Raw genomic sequence first — 18,848 nt, forward strand, 5'->3', positions numbered from 1 at the left:
CCCTGGGCCCCACACGGAGACAGGGAGAACTGCTGACCTCTGACCTTTACAGTTGCTTGGTGGCACATAAGCAGAAGGACTTGATGGAAGGGGCGAACAGCTACATTTTCTGGTAGAAGAAGCCTCCGCCACACAATGGAGACATCACATGAGATGGAGTCGGTCTGGTTTGGCTCTAGACTTTTCTACTAAGGATCCAGGCATATTTTGTTTGTTGTTTTGAGACAAGGTCTCATGTAGGCCGGGCGGTCATAAAGTCTCTGCTGCAACTGAAGAAGAAAGACCTTCAACTTCTGATCCTCCTGCCTCAGTCATCCAGGTGAGCTGGATGGAGATGAACCCAAGACCTCGGCATGCTAGACAAACTCTACAGTTGAGCTACAACCCCAGTCCAGAACCAAGGCTGTGATCTACAATAGGATACCTGTCCAAACCCCACCTTTTTGTTGTTTGTTTTCCAGGGATGATGATGGTGGTGATGTTGGTGTTGATGATGAACTAGAAATACATTCATCATCCTGTTTCGGAATCAGACTACAAGAATTCAGCGAATCCTCCTACCACCACTCTCCCTGTTGGCCCAGTAACTACTCCACCTATCTATCTCCAGAGTGTGTTTAGAAGTTTGGAATCTTAGTTTTCTTGCCTTTATCGTCAAACTAACCTATAACACTTGACTCTGGGGGTAGGGGTGCTTTGGGGGCTTCTGACCTTTAGCTGTATAAATAACCACGGAATACCCATACACTGGCACATGTCCTTTTGTAGCCACTGGCTTAGAGATAAGTACTTAAATCAGATCCCACCCTGATTGTAGGGTCACAGTCCACAAAGAAAGTCCTGCAAATCTAAGGGCCTCAATTTATCCCACAACCAGGGAGACTACAACAGGAGACAGGGCCACAGTGGAAATGGCGTCCTTGCCTCCTGACCCACAGGAGTCTAGTTTGGAATGGCAAAAAAGAAGCCATTACAACACAAAAGCGAGGTCCAGTTTGCCAATCTGACCTCTCTGGGCCAGTCTTCCTGTCTCAACAACAAGTGGCCCAACCTACACCTCAGGATGTGTCCAAAAGGTAATGTTTACCAAGTACCCAACAACAAGCACCACCCCAAACTCACCCTGGGCACTTAGTAAAGGGCAAGCAAGCTGCCTCTTATCCCAGGAGAGGGCTTAGCTGAACAGGGTAGGGAGGTGCTCTGCCTACACGGTTGCCATGCCAACTCACAGGGGTGCAGCCACAGATCGGATCTCTGGCTCCAGTGTGAGGAGGCAGGCGCTAGGCCCCTAATTACACTTTAGCCTACTCTGATTGGAAAACTATGCATCTTTTCCTACTTTCCAGACTTAGGTCCAAACCTCTGGGTATGCTTCTCACCCGTGAGCATAAACCTTACTCTATTAAGTATGTCAGAGACACAAAGGGAAAAGCCCTTCCCTAAGACCTTGGCACATCTGGAGAGCTCCAGGAGAACCCAAGTTCATAGTGAGGCAAAGATGAAGGAAAGGAGGGTGGAGGCTGCAGACAGCTGGACAGACCGACAGACTAGAGGACCTCTATCTAGATTATCACTGGAGTGGTTGGTTGGAAGGTGCAGGTCAAAGCTAAGGTTTCAGTTTGCGTGCACAGCTCTAAAGTTGACCTGGCCGTGCACCGAGGATAGCTCCTCAGTAGCCATGACCTGGATCAAGCTACCCACTCAAACTTTCTAGCCCCATCCGCTAGTAGGAAGAATCTTAAATACTTTGTAGCAGTTCTGTCCTTTCAATAAGGTAAGTGACACACAGGCATGGAACACTAACAAGCAAACAAAACACAATTCTCAAAGACATTACTTTCCCTCACAGTGTAGACAGAACCAAGTCGCAAGCCTAGAAGCCCAGAGGACGGCAGCGCAGTATTATGATTCAGCGCTAACAGCTTCGCTGGAGCCGGGAGCACCCTTCAGACTCTTGCTGGGTAAAATCCAGGGGACCAAAGTGGCCCACTCTGGCTCTTAAGACAAGCTGGTCAAGTTCTCTCCCTATAAATACCAGTGCAGGGGCATTCCGAGTCCTGCATTAACGCGCAGATTAACAGCAGCAGAGAGTACTGTCCAGCACCTCAAAACAGAGAGCACCTGGACCTCTGCCCACCGGTGGAGACAGGAAAGGTGTACGCAGAATCAGAGCAATAATGGGTGTCATCCGGATCCACTGTAACCTCAGAAATACCAGTGTAGAGCCAGGCAGGCGTGGCGGCACATGACTCTAAGCCCAGCACTTGAGTTCTGTTGTGAATCCAAGGCCAGCTGTCTATACTGAATGAGTTCCAGGACAGATAGCCAAGGCTACACAGAAAAACCGTGTCTCAAAAAACCAAAAACAGCCAGGCAGTGGTGGCGCATGCCTTTAATCCCAGCCCTTGGGAAGCAGAGGCAGGTGGATTTTTAAGTTCGAGGTCAGCCTGGTCTTACAGAGTGAGTTCCAGGGCTACACAGAGAAACCCTGTCTCACAAAAACAAGTAACCCCCCCTAAAATAAAAAAACAATAGAGACCGGAGAGAGGGTAGGCCAGTGGTTACCAAAATGAATGGCATCTCTATCCAGACAAGAGGAGACCAACTTAAAAGTAGTCTTGCCTGGAAGGATGGCTGATGTAGTCAGAGTCCACTCTCGCCAAAAACACCCAGTCATAGCTGAAAAGGTAAATTAACAAAGGTATTTCAGGAGCTGAAGAGATGGCTCAATGGTTAAGAGCACTGACTGCTCTTCCAGAGGTCCTGAGTTCAAATCCCAGTAACCACATGGTGGCTCACAACCATCTGCAATGGAATCCAATGCCCTCTTCTGGTGTGTCTGAGGACAGCTACAGTGCACTCTCTTTATATATAATATAAATCATTCAAGGTCTGAGCCTTAAGAGAATAACAAGATATTCTACCACGACAAGGTCCTGTCCAAAGCCCCAACATAATTTCCCATTTCCCACACTTGATCAGTTCATTTAGGTCACCCCATCCATGTTTGTCCATCTAGTCCCCTTCCCACACCCCCACCTTGACTTTTCTGGCTGCAAGCACTTTGCCGCTGTACGCAGCTCTGTTTTACTTCATAATCAACATAGAGTATCACTAAGTTGCCCAAGTTAGCCTGAAACTCTCTCAAGTCCATCCTGGTCTCAGTCTGGCCATATCCTCCTGCCTCAGTTCTGGTGTCACAGGCACGTCAATCCATATCATATTCTCCTGTGGTCTCAAGTGCTCTTATGCTGTCCATTAAAATGTCACCTCCTCCATGAAGCCTTCCCTGAACCTCAGTGTTGTTTTCGTGGCGCTTGGTGGGGCCTTTGCTGTGCTTTATGAACAGACTGTCTGTGAACTGAGGCTGGGTGCTCAGGACAGGTGATGTGCTTGTCTTCGTAACTGTCGTATCCAGACAGCCTGTAACAAACCCAGCAGGTACTCAATTTCTGTGTGTGGAAAGAAAGAATGGAAACAGCAGAGGCTGGGGGGGGGGAGTGGGAGGAGGGAGGAGGGGGAAGAGGAGGGGGATTCCAGGCCTGCCCTGCTGTTTGCTCGCTGGGAAATGCCCAGTAAGCTGCATAAAACTGGTTAATGTCAAATATCAGCAGCCAAGGGCTGCTTACCACTGGGACATCCATGCTCTAACTCTCACGGACCTAACGTATTCAGGATACAAATTTGTGTTCTGGTGCAGTGAACACCCCACCCCCTCAGACCTCAGACGGGGTCTATGGTCACTGTTCAAGCACAGGGGCAGATGTAAACATGTCCGGTGCCACCCCTATCAATGATCACACAGGCCACCAGAGTAAGTAGACGGAAAATTCCTGAATGCTCCCAGAGAGCAAACATATGCCCTGAACCCAGTACCCTTGTGGCTTAGGACAGTGTGCAATCCAATCAGGCTCCTGCCGCCGCCCCACCACATCCCACTCAGCAGCCCAGAGTGTTGCTCCAGAAACCAGCCCAGACTCACCCCCGGAGGAACAGATACACCGGCATTCACCCAAGACACATATGAGCATGTCTGTAACAGAGCCACCAACTAGCTGGTGTTCAGAGAAGTGGAGCTGCTTGCTGTGGCTTCGGGCCAGCCTCTGCAGAATACTTCCCCAGCCTCTCGGAGCTGGCAAGGGAGGCTAGCACACTCACAGCCTGCGAGGTCCATCCTCACGGCAGGCGGAGGCATGCAGCAGAGGGAGGCCAGCTCCCTCCCAGGCCTGCATGTGGATGGAGATGCTTCTCACAAGCAGGTGTGCAGAAGCTGAGAAGCACCTCTGTCACCGGGGGACCTTCCTGTTCCAGCTGTGGGGGAGTCACACTGGACTCCACATAACCTTGGTATGTTCCCTGGCAAGTATACAAAGAAACACTGACCAGGTGCACCGGGGAGAGCAACCAGCACAGCCCCATGAGACACTATGGGAATCCACTGGGGGGACAGACCAGACCACGCCCTCACATCCTGTATGCCACCCGGGCAGATGCAGAGGGTCTCCTCACTCCACTGAGCTCCTTCTGGGCACGGTGTGGATTAACACCTGATGTCTTATGACTCTCCATCACATTTCCTGAAGCAGGGTCTCTCACTGAACCTTAGGCTAAGCCGGCCAGTGCACTCAGGGCTCCTCTTGCTTCTGCCAAACCCTTAGTACCGGTATTACAGACAGACACAGCCATGCCCTCATTGCTCTTTATAAGGAGATCTGGGTCCTCACGCTTACACGGCAGGCACTTCAGCAGCTAAGCCATCTCACCAGGCGCACTCTTGGTCATCCTCTGGTAGCAACAGCCTCATGGGACACAGGCACACAGACGCAAGCGTGAGAAGCACAAAGTGGGAGTGTTTAAAGACCGCGTGGACGGGCAGAGACTGAGAAATGGGTCCTCGCAGCCCAGCACATTAAAGCCTGGACCATTCTTTAGTTCTATTTTCTTTTACTTCCCTTTAACATCTTTCTTCCTATCTTCTGAAGATCTGCATCCTGCTTCAGTGTGCCTTAGCATTCCCCCCTAGGGCTTTAAAAACACATGCATTGGGATATCACATGGAGACAGATTCAGCAGTTGGGGGAAGAGCCTGGGAAGTCCCTCAGATGCTCCTCTGGTAGTTCTGATGCCAGATGAGGCTGCAATCTGAGTCATTAACCACAGTCTTTCCTCTGGTCTATCACCCAGGCTCCACCGCAGGACACAGGCATCGCGGCCCTCTGCAATCTAGTCCTCCCAGATCTCTGCCCCTCCCAAGCCACTCAAGACACAGCAAGAGAATGCAAGCAAGTAAGACTGCTGTGCAAATGGCTTAGGAGAACAACCCAGCCTTATTCCAATGTCAGTATGTTGGACACAGCTGACAGACAGGGAATATGAGTGTGGGGTCTTCTGATTTCCCTCACAGCCATACCATGTTGGTCTCCTGTGAGGTGAAGGGAAGATGGTGGACCAGTTGCAGAAAATGGGACTGAATCCCTTCCCCCAAATGTCTGCTCCTTCTAAATTTACTGATTTACTAACAGATCCTGCCTCTATCTTGCCAGTCCCCTTACCCCCATAGACTAACTTTATCAGGAGACAGTCAATGGAGGAATCTAGGCCTGGGCCCTATGGCTGGCTGCAGAGTCCTGCACACACACACACACACACACACACACACACACAATCATCTGAGCCTCATTCTCCCCTCCCACCGCTGATCTTCCAATCTGCTGAAGATCCTTCCTTCCCTGGTGGCATTCTCAGACACAGAAAAGCAAGACAAAACCACCCAGGTATCCATCTGCCCTGAGTGTCTGCTATGGAAATGGATCCTCTCACTATGCCCACTCCTGGCTTCTCAGGCTATCTGCAGGGAGAACCCAGGGCAGATCCCCTGGAACCCTCAAGAGCATCAGAGTGGACTTTGGTGGATCTGCACACACAGACTAACCAATCAAGCGGCCATGAGCAGTGGCCTTGGATGAGCTGGCTCAGGAGCAGGGACTGTGACCAGCCTCCATCCTGCCCTCTAGGCTAGGGGTGAGATTAGCACACAGACAGCGGTTGGCATGATACAGACACTTCTTTTACATCATGGACTTTTTACAACCAAATTAAAAATAAAACAAGAGAGCCAGGTGTGCTAGCATAGACCTGAAATCCCAACACTTAGAGGGCAGAGGCAGGCAGATCTCTGTGAGTTCAAGGGTGGCCTGGTCTACATAGGGAGTTCCAGGCCAGCAGTAAACAGTAGTAAAGCCCTGTCTGAAGAAAAGAAGGAGGGAGGGAGGAAAGAAGAGAAGAAAGGAGGGAGGAAGAATGGAAGGGAGGGAGGGAGGTAAGGGAAAGAGGGGGAGAGGGAGATGGGGGAGGGAAAGGAAGAGGGAGAGTGGGAGAGGGAGAGAAAAAGAGAGAGGGAGAGAGAAAAAGAAAGGGAAAGAGAGAGAAAGGAGAGAGGAGGGCTGGAGAGATTGCTTAGCCGTCAAGAGCACTGGCTGCTCTTCCAGAGGTCCTGAGTTCAAGTCTCAGCAACCACATGGTAGCTTACAACCATCTGTAATGGGATCCGATGCCCTCTTCTGGTATGTCTGAAGACAGCAACAGTGTACTCATAAATAAAATAAATAATTCTTTAAAAAAAGAAGTTAGGGCCAGGTGGTGGTGGCACACACCTATAATCCCAGCACTCTGGGAGGCAAAGGCAGGCGGATTTCTGAGTTCGAGGCCAACCTGGTCTACAGAGTGAGTTCCAGGACAGCCAGGGCTACACAGAGAAACCCTGTCTCAAAAAAACCAAATCCAAAAAACCAACCCCCCCCCCCAAAAAAAGTTAGGAAGGAAGGAAGAAAGAACAAAAGAAAGAAAGAGAGGAAGAAAGAAAGAAAGAAAAATTTGAACACTGACTTTTTAACTGAACTGTTAAACTGAACAAGATAACCCACTAGGCACAGGGAAGAAATACTACTTTGAATACTTTTTTAAATGTCTCATTTATGTTCTCAGAGATATTTAACACACACTCATATGCAAACAATCCATAATTAACAGAGGGAGCAGTGGCCGGGTGTATTGGCACACACTACTTGGTTAGACCGGGCAGGGGCACAATGAATCCACAAATCCAAGCCAGCACGGCAATATAGCAAGGTCACCTTGTCTCAGAAAAAGAGGAGAGGGGTAAGGAGCATGGGGGTACAAATCTATAATGTCAGCATTTCCAAAGCTGAGGCCAAAGGGCCACAAATTGGGGTTGTATCCCAAGTAGTCTTCTCACCTGGGAAGCTGAGACAGAACAACTGCCTTGAGTTCAGGGTTCGCTTAGGTTATGTAGGGACTATGAGACTAGCTAGATCAATGTGACAGGAACGCTGGCTGCACCCATCCTTCAGATGGGACCTGCAAGTAAAATAACCAAACAGCATCCACTGGATGGGGGAGAAACAAATGGGAGGTAGAAAGTCTAGCATGTGGAGTCTAATTTTTTAACTCTAAGAATCTTAAAAGAAAACGTGGAAAAAACTAGAAGTCCACTGATGTAAGGAAGAATGCAGAGAGACTCCACCTCACCCTCCCTGAGGCACCTCAATCAGAAACTTCGGATCAGCAGGGCTTCCAGCTGCCAGTGGGTGTTAAGAGATCAGTCACCAGGGCGCGGTGGTGCACGCCTTTAATCCTAGCACTCAGGAGGCAGAGGCAGGCAGATCTCTATGAGTTTGAGGCCAGCCTGGTCTACAAAGTGAGTTCCAGGACAGCCAGGGCTACACAGAGAAACCCTGTCTCGGAAAAAGAAAGAAAAAGAAAGAAAAAGGAAGGAAGGAAGGAAGGAAGGAAGGAAGGAAGGAAGGAAGGAAGGAAGGAAGGAAGGAAGGAAGGAAGGAAGGAAGGAAGGAAAGAAGGAAAGAAGGAAAGAAGGAAAGAAGGAAAGAAGGAAAGAAGGAAAGAAGGAAAGAAGGAAAGACAGACAGACAGAAAAAGAAAGAAAGCAATCAAGCAAGAGACCAGACCACCTGTGCACGGGTCCTTGACTCCATCAACACTGGGAGAATGCAGTGGGTGCAGTGCTGAGCACTGGGGATAGAAACCGAAGGCTGAAGAAAACCCGGGTACCTTAAAGCACACAGCACACTGACTTCCCAGGGGAAACGAGATGCTAATTAATAGAAGGTGCAGTTACAAGGGAAACTCCTATGAAAGTTTTACAACAAAAGAATCTGACTTAGATCTTCCCAGGAAGGAAGGGGAGGAGAGAGTTAACCACAAACTGTGGTGGGAGTGGCTTGGGAAGGAGAAGAGAAAGACCAGTTAAAAGGCCAGCAGAGGCTGAGTTGCATTACTAAGGATTTTTAAACTTTAGCCCAACGGTGAATTTTACACACAGGATTAAAAAAAAAAAAAGGCACCGTCATCTGTGTTTTTGGATAGGATCGTTTTGTTTTGTTGTTTTGGCTGAGGATGGAATCCTGGCTTCAAAGAGACTAGAACTGTGGCATAGGGAAGTTCTCTGGGATAGGCTCAAACAGTGTTGTAAATAGAACCTGTGGTAGGCATAAGCGAGGGGGGTGGGGGTGGGTACAGAGGCCATGGGTTCCCTGTGGACTTGAGTACAGGCTACTGCTGAGATACCCAGCTAAAGTGCAACCCAGCTAAAGTGCGACCCAGCCCAGGCAGCATGTGGTATCTGTACACATCCACTAAAGAGAAGATGTCTTAGGGAAGAGGTATAGAATAAGGGGACCTGGGTCCCACATACAACTGAATTTAAAATAGTAGAAACTCCAGAGAAGTAGCCAGAACCATAAGGAGCATGCCCAGAAAGACGGAATGTTTTTTTCACAGAAGTCTAGGACTCCAAATACTGCCTGACTCATGTAAGAGCTGATGGATTCCCAGAGCCTTATCCAGGATGCAAAGCTACTTAGAGGATGGCAAATGCAGTCACAGTGATCTAAAAGGCAGTACACGGAAGCCTCAGAGGGCAGCTACAGAGGGATCCGGCTCAAGCAAGGGGGGGAGGTGTGTTTTGTTTGAGACAAGGTTTCGATTGTACAGCCCAGGCTAACTTTGTGATCCCCCTGTCTCGGCTGCCAAACTGCTTCCCCTGTCTAGGACCAGTGCTCTAAAACAAAAGAAGCATCTTCAGCTCAATAAGAATCTATATAGAAAGAGAACCAGTATAGTAGGGGAGACGGGGTTCCATGGGTAAACGGAGGAGTCTGCTACCAACTCTGACGGCCGGTTTGATTCCCCAAACTCACGGTGAGAGGAGGGAAGCAACTCCCCAAACTGCCCTTCGACCTCTAGGTGCATGGCATACATGCATATGCACCAGGAACCAGGAGGCGATCTGAGTGGATGCCTGAAGCGGCAGATGTGCAGAGAAAGGAGCTTCCAGAGAGGCCAGTGGATACACATCGACCTCTAGAGAAACCACAGTGGGAAGGTGGGAAGGCAGTGCAGGGCCAAGAGCTGGGCTGCTCTGCAGTGCTGCAGCTGGTCCCGGGCCCACCGTGGACCGTGGTTACTGCCTGGCGCTCTCGCTCTCTCTCTCTCTCTCTCTCTCTCTCTCTCTCTCTCTCTCTCTCTCTCTCTCTCTGTGTGTGTGTGTGTGTGTGTGTGTGTGTGTGTGTGTGTGTGTGCGCGCGCAACCACAGGTGCTGGTTCTTCAGTTCCACCTTGTCTGGGACACAGCCCATGCATTTTCTGTAGTCTCCTGTCTGGAGCCCTGGCTTACAGATGCTCATGTCACACCTCCACACCTCCAGCTTTTATGTGGGTTTTGAGGATCTGAACTCAGGTCAAGGCCTTGTGGCAGGTGTCTTCCCACTGAGCCATCTTCCCAGCCTCACTTTCCCTTTTTAAGCACCTGCCAGCTTGCACACTCTAGCACAGCAGCAGTGACACTCCTGGGGCCTGAGACTGTTGGTGGTGGGTGCTGACAGCCTCACTTTGGAGACCCCAGCACACACTGTGAGGCAACCTGCCAGGGTTGGAAGTGAGAGACAGGCACACACCAGGCACCCCTCTCTAAAACGTTCTGACTCAGTGAAAGAAACGTGTGGGCGCTCTTCATGGCGAGCGGCAGAAAGAAGGGCTAGGGGACACGGCAGCAAGGAGAACTGGCGCAGCCGATGACTGCAGGTACCATCTAGGACATGCACGCAAGCTAACGGGCTGCTGTTACCATGAGGTTGTCTGGGGAGGACCAGAGAGCAGCTGGAGACCAGGGGGTCCAGCAGTGAGCAGCCGTGACATTGGGAAAAGCCCAGCTGTGTCGCTGCAGAGAATACACAAGGCTCAGGAAGGCAAGCTCCATCCCCACAGCCAAAGGCCAAACAGTGGAAGGAACCTTAATCCCCAACCTTTCGTATTTTCCAGACAGTAATAGAGCAGAAACCAACTTCTGAGTCTAAGCGACCATATTTTCAATGAATCAAAAGTGTTCATGGTTTTAAAAATAATGCGCTGAGCAACAGTGTGAATCCTGTTGCTAGTGGGTTCAAAAAGTGTGGACACCACTGGGCACCTCGGGTTATTTATTTGGACAGGGTCACATGTAGCACAGGCTAACCTTGAACTTGATATGGAGCGGAAATTGACCTTCAGCTCCTCCTGCCTCCGTCTCGGAGGTGCTGGGATTGCAAAGCACCGGCATTACATCTGGTTTATGCAGTACGGAAAATGGAACCTAGGGCTCTGTATATTCTAGCTGAGAACTCTAGTCACTGAGTTACAACCCCAGCCCTACCCCCACCCACTCCATTTTAGATGACAAGGAGAGAAGTTGAACAACTTGTCCAGCTCAAGTTAATGACCAAGCTGAGAAGAACATCCAAGTCTCTAACGGTTCTCAATAATTCCCTCACTAAACCAGACTCTCAAAATGCAAATATCTCTGGGAGAAAGGCAGGGACTCAGTAACTAGTCCAGTAGGGTCATCTTTTAGACCTGTTGCCTGGAGCCAGTTTGGTAAAGAAATGGTAGGTAGACTGGGCATGTGGGGGGGGAGGGGCAGTTGCACAAATGGAGCAAACCAAGATCAGTTTGAGGGGACCTCCCCGCAAGGTGTTGTGGAGTACTGCAGAGGGACAGGGTGTGATGCACAGAAGAAAGACACCTGTATCACCCGGAGAAGTGGTTCTATACAAGGAGACTGTTTCCGTGTCTGGAATTGGATGCAATGAAAGCCTTGGGTGCTGTGTTTACCTGGTTTCAATTCTATTAAATGTTCTGAATAACTACCTCTGTTCTGGCCAGCAGTCCTCTCTTTAACTCGGTATTTGTTGTATACTTATATTCCAATGTAATATAAGACTCAAGTCAGGTTCATGTTTTTTTTCTACCTGTCTGTGGGAAGCAGGTGCTATGCCCCGATGGAGAGTAGGTCCCAGGAGACACAGCCCAAAAGGGGATGTCCCCAAGGGAAATGCCCTTCTAGACACCAAAGCAATGAGCTTCCTCTTCTTCCGGATCAGAAGTCAGGCCAGAATGCTGGTCCGAGTTCATTCCATCAGGAGCCCCACCACAGCCACTCAGCAACAAGCTCTGGGCTCTGACAGAGAAGGAAGAGAGGCGAGCAAACGGCCGGTGTGAACCGCTCCTGGCTCTTCAGTGCGGTGAGTTAGTACTGAGTGCTGCAAGGAAGAAAGATGGCTAACTGCAGAAGTCCCAAGGAAGTCACCTTGAGAGACCGCTACCGTGGCCGTGGCCCCAGCCCAGGGAGGGGACAGGGTATGACACTGCTGCGTAGCTCAGGCATTAAGAAGCTACAATTAGACAAAGGCTTTGAACCCAAAGCCATTTCTGCCTTGCTGTGGGTTGCCTCCCCAGGAAACACGCACCCTGAAAGAGCAGCAGGCCTGAGATGGATAAACTTGGGGTTTCTGGTGATCGTCCTGAGCCTGCTGTCAATCACTGGGCACACAGCAGCTTTGCCTTCAGTGGGCCTCAAAGCCTGGAATTTAGCGACTTAAAAGTTCCTCCTCTCTACCTGAGACAGAGAGGGCTACTCCACAGGGAGCCAGGAATGAGAGCAACTTCTTCTGGAGGCTGGAGAACTGGGGCCCATTTCTATGAGGATCAAAGTAGTTTAAACACATATACAGAAGGTATTGGAAAATTCACAGTGCACCATCAAATGTAGGACTTGCCACATTCCTAAAAGAACAAAGCCCGGGACCCCAGGGACCTCCCCTGCCTGCTAAACAAAGAGAACTAACTTTCCAGGTAGTAAACTTCAAAACGCAAAATTGAGAACACAAGTGCTTTTATAACAAAATGATACACATCTCCCTCTAATTCTTTTATTGATCAAGTTCAAATAAGTACAATTTTTTTTTCGTTAATACAACTTTGTTAACATGATGAGTGAGATTTGTAGGGAGGAGGGCGATTCAAAGGTTTGCTTCCAGATTCACAAATCTGTTAGTGGTTATACATACATACAAATTGTTTTCAGCTCAGCAGCATAAAATAAACCACTTAGCTGCTGCTGTTCGGTGACCTGGTACTAAACCCATACCCAGGGGGTGGAGCCCAGGAATTTGCATTTTCTGGTAACATAGGTCATGTTTGGGCCTTGGGCAACTTCAGAACCACACAACCTGCATTCTCTCCTGTCCACAGACTGCCTTGGGAGGTTGACTCTGAGTCCTAAGTGATCCGTAGCCAGAACCGAAACGTTTGCTATCTTTAAGGAACTGCAGGCAGAGTTAGGCAAGCAGCTCTAGGCAGTGTTACTAGCACTGGTATTAGCTACATCCCAACACTAAGGTCCTGCCTAGTCTATCCTGAGATTCTTTTCTTTCTCCAGAAAAGACTAAGAAAAAGAAAAAAAAAAAAAAACAGTAAACGAACTATATAAGACCCCAAATAACCACTTGCTAAGAATGGCTCCTGCTTGTCTTCTCATTACCTGAAAAGTGTAAAAGGCCAGATACATCAACAGTGTGCATTTAATATGTGAAACCAGGGCAAGGCTCCCCCTTAAAATGCCTCTCCCCCATCCCCCACCCCCTTGTCTGTTCCACCTAAAGCTTCAACAGGAAGCTATGCCTTGCTCCTCTGTCCTCCACACCAACAAACCCAAACCCACCCTCCTTGCTAATAAGTGGCCTCACTCCAAGGCTGGAGGAGAAAAAGCCCTTCCCCGTGGTGCTTTGCAAAAATACAAGCAGTAGTGCTTCAAGGCAGTGCAGAGGCTGAGTGTAACAGAGTTAGAACCCCAGTTCTGCACTGTCCAACGGTGATCTGAGCTCTGACTCAATTTCCTTGCATTTAGTATAAGAATAACAACAGTACTTAACATAGTGCCCTTGTGAGGATAAATTAACTGATGTCTGTAATCCACTTAGCAACATGCCAGACACAGTAAGGAGCTATGTGAGCATCTGCTATTATTGTTGGAGTTGTTATTTTAAACCTCCAAGAGGCCCTAAGTTATTCCTCGCCACTCCCCATCCCCAGTATCTGCGACTATACCAAGCACCAGCTATGGGGCCAACACAAGCCAATAGTCACTTACTGATAAACAGAACTGTCCCGTCTTGAAGGACACATGTACAAAACTTTGGAGGTAAACTAAGGTAATCTGTCCCAGATCACAGGTTGGCAGGATCCTACCTCCTTGCAGCTGGTGAACTCAAGCCCAGGTCTGTCTGTCTGTCTGTCTGTCTGTCTGTGTGGCTTCAGAAGCCAGCCTCACCACGGAACCTTCAGATCCAAAACAAGCCTCAGCAGCTGCCAGTCACAAGATTCAACTGATCACCCCACACCAAGGCCACACTCAGTTCTCTGCCCCCAATCCCTGCTTGGCTTGCATAAACTGGAGCAAACCGCTGGGCCACTCGCTTGAACCCAATTAGGCAGTAAGTCAACCTGGAAGGGAAAAAAATTGCAATGCATTCCAGAGGTCAAAGTAGCCGCTGGCTGCGATGGCAGCCTTTGCCCGCCCGACACTTGCATGGAAGTTAGTCTCCGCATGCAGACACCAGCCTACAGCCTGCGAGGTGCCTACCACACGCTTTGAATCCCACAACAGGGCCAGCATTGGGAACAAACTGCCTGAGTCTGAAGGCAACACAAAAAGACAGTTTACTTTCTTTTTTCTTTCTTTCTTTTTTTTTTTTTTAAAGAAAATCCTATTTCTCTTTCGGTTTAGGGTAGCATTTACTATGCAGTTATCTACCTTCCCCGCCAAAACAAAAACGAAGGAAAAATAAAAGGGCGCGGGGTGGGGGATTGGATAAAGAGCGAGAGAGCTCCCCCAGCCTGCAGGGTGCTTCGACACCCACCTGAAACTCGACCAACCTTGCTAGAGAGCACAGCCCCGGAGGGCGTTTCCCCAGCGCATCCCGACAACTCGTCCCTCCTGGGTAGAAGGCTGACACCCCCGGCCTTAGTTAGGGCCACCAGACTAGAGACCTTGAGCCCCTCCCGCCCTCTAGTTTCACCCCCACCCCCATACACCACCCTATCATTTCCGCTGAAGGCGCAAATACCATCGTGATCGTTTCGCCTTCAAGGCCACCTTTCACTACGTGTCGAGCACAGCAGGAACCACGGCGGAAAGCCGAAAAGGGGGGCAGGGAGTTAAGGGGGGAGCCCGATAAGGTAGACCGTCACCTTTTCGGGGCTACTACAGCTTCGCGATCCTAGCACCATGGGTGGGAGCCCCTATAAGGCCGAATGCAAAAATGGGGTGGGGGTGTCCCAGGGGCCAGCTCCCCCAGCAGCCACCTCGCTAGAGGGCAGCCGTCGGGGCGATGGCGCAAGCTTCTCACAGCGCCCCCCCCCCCAGCGCGACAACAGCCACGGTGACAAAATGGCAGCTCGGCGCCCGACTGGCGAGTCACCAGCGTACAGCTGGGAACTGCCGCCCCTGCACCCGGAGAATGCCAGGGCATCCTGGGGCTAAGGTCTCCCAGTGGCCTAGCAGTGCAAATGGCGAGAGCAGACGGGCCGGCAGATCCTAGGAGGTCGAGGGTCCCCGGCCCGCCGCGCCCTCTCCAGACCGGATCCCCAGGCCCGCGCCGCGGAGCTTCGGCTGTGCCTGTGCGCGCTCGGGCCCCCGCCGCTGGGCGCCACGGTCCCCGCGGAGCCCGGTCCGCGGCCGCCGTGGGGGAGGGGTGGGCCTCCGGCGCCCCGGGAAACATGGCTGCTCGTCCTAGTACGGCGGCGTCGCGGCCACCAGTCCCCGAGAAGCGACTTGGGAGAGAGGTTGCAGAAGGTGTGTGCGTGGGAGGGGGGGGACTCTGGGGAGGGAGGTTCCCTGGAACGATCTGTTTTCCAAAAACGTTTATTTGAAAAAAACAAAACCCCAGCAAAACAACAACAAAAAGCCAGTTCCTCCTCCCCCACCCCTTTTGTCCCTCTTTCGAGAGCTTTCTGCCCTCCCCTCCCCCATGCGCAGCAAGTGCCCCCTCCCCCGCCACCCGCGCGCCCCACCCCGCCATAAGCCCGGAGGCCGGCGAGTGGGCAGCGGACTCACGGCGAGGGGGCGAAGCGTGAGAAATCGCGCCCAGCCCAGAGCGCCCGCCCCTCCCCCAGCGCACACACTCGGGGAAGTTTAAAGAGCCGGTTCGACCCGCTTTCCGTTTCGCTCCGGGTCAGCTAGTACTGTGGACCGCTCGGTCGGGTCCGGCGCTGCTGCGCAGCTACTCGCCGCGACCCTTAAGCCCCCCAACTATGTACAAGGGTCTTCCGGGAAAGTACGCGGGAAGTCGCGTTCGGCCCCCTCCCCCAGCACCACACCCAGTCCCCTCCACCCTCGGGACCAGCACCCTGGCTGGGTCGGGACGGCACCGGCCGAACCAGGCAGCCCCGCGGCAAGTCCTGGTGCTAGGGGTGCCCCCTCCTTCCGCCCTGCGCGCCATAAGGCTGTAGCACGTCTCCAGTGCACAGCTGCGCGAGGATGGGCGGACGGCAGAAAGGAGCTTGTTTTCAAAAGTCTTACTCAGGTTTAGAAGGAGGAATTAGGAGAAAAGAGGAAACGAGGCCTGCCTTTGTCAGGATTCTAGGGACCAAGTGGCTGGAGGGGCGACAGGTCAGCACAACGTGCTGCGCGAGCCCCCAACTCGCCCGAGCCCCAGACCCTCAGGCTAGACCCGCGATCTTCCCGCCTGCGAGCCCCTGCTCTCCACGGCCGGGCCTAGAGGCGAAGTTGCCGAGGGTTTCCACTCCAGACCCTAGGGTCTCTCGACTGGGTCAACTCGCAGACAACACGAGTGTGTGAAAGCGAGAGGGAGACAAAAATAAACAGTAGCTTTCGAATCACCCACCCACCCTCACTTCCCTTTCCCTTGCAGTGGGCTCGCGCCCAGCCTCCCCGTTCCCACCGGTGTAAGTTTCCTCCTGCCATACTCCCGCCGCTGCCCAATCCATAACGGCTACGGCCAGACGAACTGCCCATCCCAGAGCTGCGTGCCAGCCGTGCCCGCAAGAATGTAGACTGGGTCGGTCCCCACAGCGGCACTAGCTCTAGGCAGCTCGGGTTCTGATAAAGTTTCTCGGCCCATTTATTAACCAAGCGCCGAATGGCCGCCAGGGAGCCCACCCCAGGAGAAGCAGGGACCGGGAAGGTGGGGTGTCTGCTGCCGATGAGGCGTCAGGGTGCCAAGGCTGGCATCTGGGGAGGGAGCCGGGGGCCAGAACGGGACGCAGCCTCCGGGCAACTTACATTAGCGACGCTCGTGGTTGGGGAGGCGCGAGGATTATCTGAGCATTTGCACACTCCACAATCCCTCCCCCTTTTCCTAAGGTACCCCCCTCCCTTTCCGCGAAGAAGAAGGGAGAAAAGACAGCATCTGGCCCAAAGGTGGGGTGGAAAGAGTGAGAGAGAAAGGAGAAGGAAGCAGGCAGAGAAAGGGAGGGAGGGAGAGAAAGGGCGCGTTCACGAACACGACAAAGTTACAAATATGGCTCCCCACCTCTCGCCTCATCCCCGCAGAGAACGAAGACGCGCTTTAAACTCGAGCCATCTCCCAACTCCGCAGCAGTCGGGTCCCCACGCACTCTCCCCGGGGGCCTCGGGCTACATTGATCAGAAACTATACCGGACTCCCGAAGCCCAAAACTTATTGTGTGAGAGCGAGCGAAAGAGACGGCAAAGGGAGGGGGCAGGCGCGGGAGGGGGCGGAAAGGGGGTTACGCTTCTAAAATATAACACCCCCTTTTTGTTGTTTAATCCAGGAGGCAGCCTATCTTCTCCTCCCCTCGATCATCTTTTCCATCCAGATGCGAGTCGTGGGAGCTGAGAGCTCGGACGAGGGTGAGATCGCCGCCTTCCCTCCGACCCGAACGCGTGCGCCCCGCCGGCCCCCCGCTGGGTGCACACTCGCACGCACACCCTCGCACCCATACCCGCACACGCGGGAGCACACGCACAGGTAGTCAGTCAGACACCAAGGGCAGCAGCGACGGCGGACGAAACATGCTCCGATGGCATTGCAACCCCCCCACCCCCGCCATCCAACCTTGCAATTCATTTGCAGTCAGACCCCAAGCCCCACACTTCCCCGGAGCCCCCCTCCATAAAAAAGTGCCTTCCCCCCAAAACACACACGCACACATAACACAAAGTAGGAGAATGGACCGACAGAGATATTTTTGGCAAATGCTCACATCAGAGGGCGTCCTGTTCCGCAGCTCTAAATAAATCCGTTTGTCCATCTCCATCTCTCGCGCTCTCTTTTTCTGCAGAGGATCCTGCGCCAGCGGAATTCAATCAATAAACCCCGAACCCACGGCCGCGCGTTTTAGGACTTTGAAGGCTCAACCAGCTCCGCTCGGTTCTCGAGCCCCCAGCACCCGCGGCGCACACTAACCTGATCGCCGTAGGGGCGGGACCTGCGGCTCCTTGAGTGGAGCGGCGGCATCAGGAGCCAATCGAGTGGCGAGGCTCCAGACGCCAGCCAATGGTGGTGGCGGCGGCTGGGGGCAGGGTCCAATGGGCGGCCTGCGCAGCAGGCCAGGGAGGCTCAGCCATTTGGCTGTGGTGTCGGAGACGGACCCCTTTAGACACCCGGGCCGCCGAAGAGGAGCGCGGCTGCACCTTGGTGGTTGCGCGCTAGGGGCGGGAGGGAAGGCAGGGCAGGTGCGTGGACCTGAAGGTTCGTGGCCGGGGGCGGGGCCGCAGGTGCGTGGACACGGGAGGGGCGGGGTCCTTGCGGGGGCATCCTCTGGGTGCTGGGCGGGCGGACGAGGCCTGGGGCGCGCGAGCACAAGGCAGGCCAAAGGAGGGCGCGCATTCTTGGGGCGCACGAAGGACAAATCCCACCACACACACACACACACACATCCCAGGGTGCCCACCTTGGCACAACCCCTCAGACCGGGTCTACTCCCATCCCCGCAATTAAATAATCAAGTCTAAGTGCATGACGCTCCTACCTCCGGAGGAGCGAGGGCGAGATCTCAACCCCAAAGACTTGGCATTCTGATGTTCAGCCTTAAAAGAAGCAATTCCCCGAGAGCCACGGGGGGCGGGAGGGGGTCTTGTATAGGGCAATTAGTGAATGGAAAGACCGCAGATGCAGAACTGTATAAAATATTAAAAAGTGGAAAAGGAAGGTGCTGGGAACTGCCGATTCTAAGAGCCGAACATAATTGACGGGCTTTATAGGTTTTTTTGAAAGACAGCGTTGCACGTTTCATTCTAATCGTCCACCAGAGTCGTTTGGTTGGCTCTGAGTTGCCAAGGACTCGCTAACTGGGGCACTTACTCCAGGTCTTCCAGTTGCTTTGAGTTTTGTTTTTGTTCGACCATGTTACGTTTTTAAAGAAACATTTACAGCCCTAGTTCCCACTGGATTACCAACTTCTTATGGGCAGCGCTAGGATCCCATGTACTACGTGGATGTCTGGCTATGGAC

At 52.3% G+C, this 18,848-nt stretch overlaps 2 protein-coding genes across 3 annotated transcripts in view; one reads left to right on the plus strand and one right to left on the minus strand.

Moving 5' to 3' along the window:
- Anp32a (acidic nuclear phosphoprotein 32 family member A) overlaps positions 1-17,804 on the minus strand; it is a 37,494-nt gene extending 19,690 nt beyond the window's left edge. The window contains exon 1 of one of the 2 annotated variants that reach the window (XM_052188097.1): positions 17,599-17,804. In XM_052188097.1, the coding sequence (XP_052044057.1) occupies positions 17,599-17,652 (54 nt within the window). In that variant the 5' untranslated portion in view covers positions 17,653-17,804. Of the gene's footprint in view, positions 1-16,904; positions 17,073-17,598 lie in introns of those variants that run through there. The other variant, XM_052188099.1, reaches the window with a different exon arrangement.
- On the plus strand, positions 14,637-17,651 carry LOC127688942 (collagen alpha-1(I) chain-like). Its single transcript, XM_052188100.1, is given in 3 exon segments — positions 14,637-14,891; positions 14,893-15,205; positions 17,167-17,651. Coding segments are annotated over 3 exon segments (528 nt in total). The 5' UTR covers positions 14,637-14,741; the 3' UTR covers positions 17,232-17,651.
- Positions 17,805-18,848: the final 1,044 nt, after the last annotated feature.

Source organism: Apodemus sylvaticus, chromosome 7 (genome assembly GCF_947179515.1).
Source record: "Apodemus sylvaticus chromosome 7, mApoSyl1.1, whole genome shotgun sequence".
Classification (NCBI taxonomy): Eukaryota; Metazoa; Chordata; class Mammalia; order Rodentia; family Muridae; genus Apodemus; species Apodemus sylvaticus.